Source organism: Oncorhynchus tshawytscha, linkage group LG10 (assembly GCF_018296145.1).
Source record: "Oncorhynchus tshawytscha isolate Ot180627B linkage group LG10, Otsh_v2.0, whole genome shotgun sequence".
Lineage (NCBI taxonomy): Eukaryota > Metazoa > Chordata > Actinopteri > Salmoniformes > Salmonidae > Oncorhynchus > Oncorhynchus tshawytscha.
This window is the reverse complement of record NC_056438.1, coordinates 71,526,302-71,531,301: the sequence shown is the minus strand read 5'-3', so window position 1 is coordinate 71,531,301 and position 5,000 is coordinate 71,526,302. Positions and strand designations below refer to the sequence as shown.

General features: G+C 46.0%; 1 protein-coding gene across 1 annotated transcript in view; it reads left to right on the top strand.

Moving 5' to 3' along the window:
* LOC121847498 (potassium/sodium hyperpolarization-activated cyclic nucleotide-gated channel 2-like) overlaps positions 1-5,000 on the top strand; it is a 65,992-nt gene that overhangs the window by 35,752 nt on the left and 25,240 nt on the right. Inside the window, exon 4 of the mRNA XM_042328986.1 lies at positions 4,031-4,249. Coding sequence (XP_042184920.1) covers positions 4,031-4,249 — 219 coding nt within the window. The remainder of the gene's footprint in view (positions 1-4,030; positions 4,250-5,000) is intronic.

Genomic DNA, 5,000 nt, shown 5'->3' with positions numbered 1-5,000 from the left:
TGTTTTGGGAAACAAACCTTTCACTAACAGACAGATGGAAGGATTGTAGTGGTTATCACTGTCTGTTCAATTGCCAACTAAATTCGTCTTCAGCTTTCAACAAGGAGAGCAGACAAGGAAAGGAAGCTATCCAAAAGTATTAGGACTTGGCTAGGCTATTTGGACTTGGCATTTCATTGCTTCCGTCCTGGACATTTTCTGTTGACTAGACAGCTCTCACTGCAAGAAATTGCTGTGATTGTACCAAAAACTAACAGCAACATTTCATTACATTACTACAAAATGAGTTTGTAATACTGCTCCTATGCACCTATAAATTATCGGTGCCATAAAATGGACGTCATTAAAAAATAATCTGCTGCAAGGTTTTGGGGGATCTTTTGCACAGAGAATGCCACCCTGTGTGTGTGTGTGGATTTATATTACGATTTGTGAAAGGGCATATTTAATGACCTCTCATTAAAGTCTCTCTCGGTGGAAATCAGCTCAGAACCTTCTCTACCTCTCACTGATTAGGCCTCACAGGATTCCCCCAATCTCTCCCTCCCTCTCTCTCTCTCTCTCTCTCTCTCTCTCTCTCTCTCTCCCTGTCTTTCTCCTCCTCCCTCTCCCTTGTCTCTCTCTCTCTCTCTCTGTCTCTCCCTGTCTTTCTCCTCCCTCTCCCTTGTCTCTCTCCCTTATCTCTCTCTCTCTCTCTCTCTCTCTCTCTCTCCCTCTCTTTCTCTCTCTCTCTCTCTCTCTCTCCCTCACTGTCTCAAACCGCTCTCTCTCTATCTCTCTTCCTCTGTCTTTCCCCTCCTCTCTCTCCCTTGTCTCTCCCTATCTCTCTCCCCCTCACTGTCTCTAACCCACTCTTGCTCTCTCTTGCTTTCTCTCTCCCCCTCTGTCTCTCACCGTCCCTAATTCTTGTTCTCGCCATCTAACTCTCTCCTCTTTATCTCCCCTGAGTCCTCATTTAAAGACCTCCTTGTCTCCTTTGTCCCTAATGCTTTCTGCCTTGTTCCATCCTCTCTCTCTCCACATCTCTCTACCCTCCTCTCTATCGCCCTACCATCCTCTCTATCTCCCTATATCTCTCTACCCTCCTCTCTATCTCCCTACCATCCTATCTATCTCCCTACATCTCTCTTCCCTCCTCTCTATCTCCCTACCATCCTATCTATCTCCCTACATCTCTCTACCCTCCTCTCTATCTCCCTACCATCCTCTCTATCTCCCTACATCTCTCTACCCTCCTCTCTATCTCCCTACCATTCTATCTATCTCCCTACATCTCTCTACCTTCCTCTCTCTATCTCTCTACCCTCCTCTCTATCTCCCTACCATTCTATCTATCTCCCTACATCTCTCTACCTTCCTCTCTCTATCTCTCTACCCCCTCTCTATCTCCCTACATCTCTCTACCCTCCTTTCTATCTCCCTACATCTCTCTACCCTCCTCTCTGTCTCCCTACCCTCCTCTCTGTCTCCCTACCATCCTCTCTCTCGCTACCCTCCTCTCTCTCCCTATCTCTCTACTCTCCTCTCTTTCTCTCAATTCAATTTCAATTCAATTCAATTCAAGGGCTTTATTGGCATGGGAAACGTGTTAACATTGTGAAAGTGAATATATAAAGTGAAAAACAACAAAAATTAACAGTAAACATTACACATACAGAAGTTTCAAAACAATAAAGACATTACAAATGTCATATTATATATATACAGTGTTTTAACAATGTACAAATGGTTAAAGGACACAAGATAAAATAAATAAGCATAAATATGGGTTGTATATACAATGGTGTTTGTTCTTCACTGGTTGCCCTTTTCTCGTGGCAACAGTTCACAAATCTTGCTCCTGTGACGGCACACTGGAATTTCACCCAGTAGATATGGGAGTTTATCAAAATTGGATTTGTTTTCGAATTCTTTGTGGATCTGTGTAATCTGAGGGAAATATGTCTCTCTAATATGGTCATACAATGGGCAGGAGGTTAGGAAGTGCAGCTCAGTTTCCACCTCATTTTGTGGACAGTGAGCACATAGCCTGTCTTCTCTTGAGAGCCATGTCTGCCTACGGCGGCCTTTCTCAATAGCAAGGCTATGCTCACTGAGTCTGTACATAGTTAAAGCTTTCCTTAATTTTGGGTCAGTCACAGTGGTCAGGTATTCTGCCGCTGTGTACTCTCTGTTTAGGGCCAAATAGCATTCTAGTTTGCTCTGTTTTTTTGTTAATTCTTTCCAATGTGTCAAGTAATTATCTTTTTGTTTTCTCATGATTTGGTTGGGTCTAATTGTGCTGCTGTCCTGGGGCTCTGTAAGGTGTGTTTGTGTTTGTGAACTGAGCCCCAGGACCAGCTTGCTTAGGGGACTCTTCTCCAGGTTCATCTCTCTGTAGGTGATGGCTTTGTTATGGAAGGTTTGGGAATCGCTTCCTTTTAGGTGGTTATAGAATTTAACGGCTTTTTTCTGGATTTTGATAATTAGTGGGTATCGGCCTAATTCTGCTCTGCATGCATTATTTGATGTTCTACGTTGTACACAGAGGATATTTTTGCAGAATTATGCGTGCAGAGTCTCAATTTGGTGTTTGTCCCATTTTGTGAAGTCTTGGTTGGTGAGCGGACCCCAGACCTCACAACCATAAAGGGCAATGGGCTCTATGACTGATTCAAGTATTTTTAGCCAGATCCTAATTGGTATGTTGAAATTTATGTTCCTTTTGATGGCATAGAATGCCCTTCTTGCCTTGTCTCTCAGATCGTTCACAGCTTTGTGGAAGTTACCTGTGGCGCTAATGTTTAGGCCGGGGTATGTATAGTTTTTTTGTGTGCTCTAGGGCAACAGTGTCTAGATGGAATTTGTATTTGTGGTCCTGGTGACTGGACCTTTTTTGGAACACCATTATTTTGGTCTTACTGAGATTTACTGTCAGGGCCCAGGCCTCTCTCTATCTCTCTACCCTCCTCTCTATATCTCTCTACCCTCCTCTCTCTATCTCTCTACCCTCCTTTCTATCTCCCTCTACCCTCCTTTCTATCTCCCTCTACCCTCCTTTCTATCTCCCTCTATCCTCCTCTCTATATCTCTCTACCCTCCTCTCTCTATCTCTCTACCCTCCTTTCTATCTCCCTCTACCCTCCTCTCTATATCTCTCTACCCTCCTTTCTATCTCCCTCTACCCTCCTCTCTATATCTCTCTACCCTCCTTTCTATCTCCCTCTACCCTCCTCTCTATATCTCTCTACCCTCCTCTCTATATCTCTCTACCCTCCTCTCTCTATCTCTCTACCCTCCTCTCTATCTCCCTCTACCCTCCTCTCTCTATCTCTCTACCCTCCTTTCTATCTCCCTCTACCATCCTCTCTATATCTCTCTACCCTCCTCTCTCTATCTCTCTACCCTCCTCTCTCTATCTCTCTACCCTCCTCTCTCTATCTCTCTACCCTCCTTTCTATCTCCCTCTACCCTCCTTTCTATCTCCCTCTACCCTCCTTTCTATCTCCCTCTATCCTCCTCTCTATATCTCTCTACCCTCCTCTCTCTATCTCTCTACCCTCCTTTCTATCTCCCTCTACCCTCCTCTCTATATCTCTCTACCCTCCTTTCTATCTCCCTCTACCCTCCTCTCTATATCTCTCTACCCTCCTTTCTATCTCCCTCTACCATCCTCTCTATATCTCTCTACCCTCCTCTCTATATCTCTCTACCCTCCTCTCTCTATCTCTCTACCCTCCTCTCTATATCTCTCTACCCTCCTCTCTCTATCTCTCTACCCTCCTCTCTATATCTCTCTACCCTCCTCTCTATATATCTCTACCCTCCTCTCTATCTCCCTCTATCCTCCTCCCTCTATCTCCCTCTGTCCTCTTCTCTCTATCTCTACTCTCCTCTGTCTATCACTTCTTCTCAGTCTCTTACTTTGAGTCACCAACTCAAAAACTTTCAAGACTTTCCTCTGTTTCTTCTCCTCTCCTCCCCAAATGTGTTTTCCTCTGTCTTTCATACATATTTAAATTCATTTTCTCTTTCATTTTTCTCTTTGCAGAATGACACATGGTCTGAGCTGTATTCATTTGCAGTGTTCAAGGCAATGAGCCACATGTTGTGTATCGGCTACGGTCGGCAGGCCCCGGAGAGCCTGTCTGATATCTGGCTCACCATGCTCAGCATGATCGTAGGGGCCACCTGCTACGCTGTGTTCATAGGCCATGCCACTGCACTCATCCAGTCCCTGGACTCGTCCCGACGACAGTACCAGGAGAAGGTAAAAATACTTTATCCCTTTATTCCTCTGTCTTCATCCTTCTCTCCCTCATCCCTCTCTCCCTCTGTCTTCATCCTTCTCTCCCTCTGTCTTCATCCTTCTCTCCCTCTGTCTTCATCCTTCTCTCCCTCATCCCTCTCTCCCTCTGTCTTCATCCTTCTCTCCCTCTTTCTTCATCCTTCTCTCCCTCCATCCCTCTCTCCCTCTGTCTTCGTCCTTCTCTCCCTCCATCCCTCTCTCCCTCTGTCTTTATCCTTCTCTCCCCCTGTCTTCATCCTTCTCTCCCTCTGTCTTCATCCTCTCTCTCCCTCCATCCCTCTCTCCCTCTGTCTTCGTCCTTCTCTCCCTCCATCCCTCTCTCCCTCTGTCTTTATCCTTCTCTCCCTCTGTCTTCATCCTTCTCTCCCTCTGTCTTCATCCTTCTCTCCCTCCATCCCTCTCTCTCCCCTGTCTTCATCCTTCTCTCCCTCTGTCTTCATCCTTCTCTCCCTCCATCCCTCTCTCCCTCTGTCTTCGTCCTTCTCTCCCTCCATCCCTCTCTCCCTCTGTCTTCATCCTTCTCTCCCTCTGTCTTCATCCTTCTCTCCCTCTGTCTTCATCCTTCTCTCCCTCATCCCTCTCTCCCTCTGTCTTCATCCTTCTCTCCCTCTGTATTCATCCTTCTCTCCCTCTGTCTTCATCCTTCTCTCCCCCTGCCTTCATCCTTCTCTCCCTCTGTCTTCATCCTTCTCTCCCTCCATCCCTCTCTCCC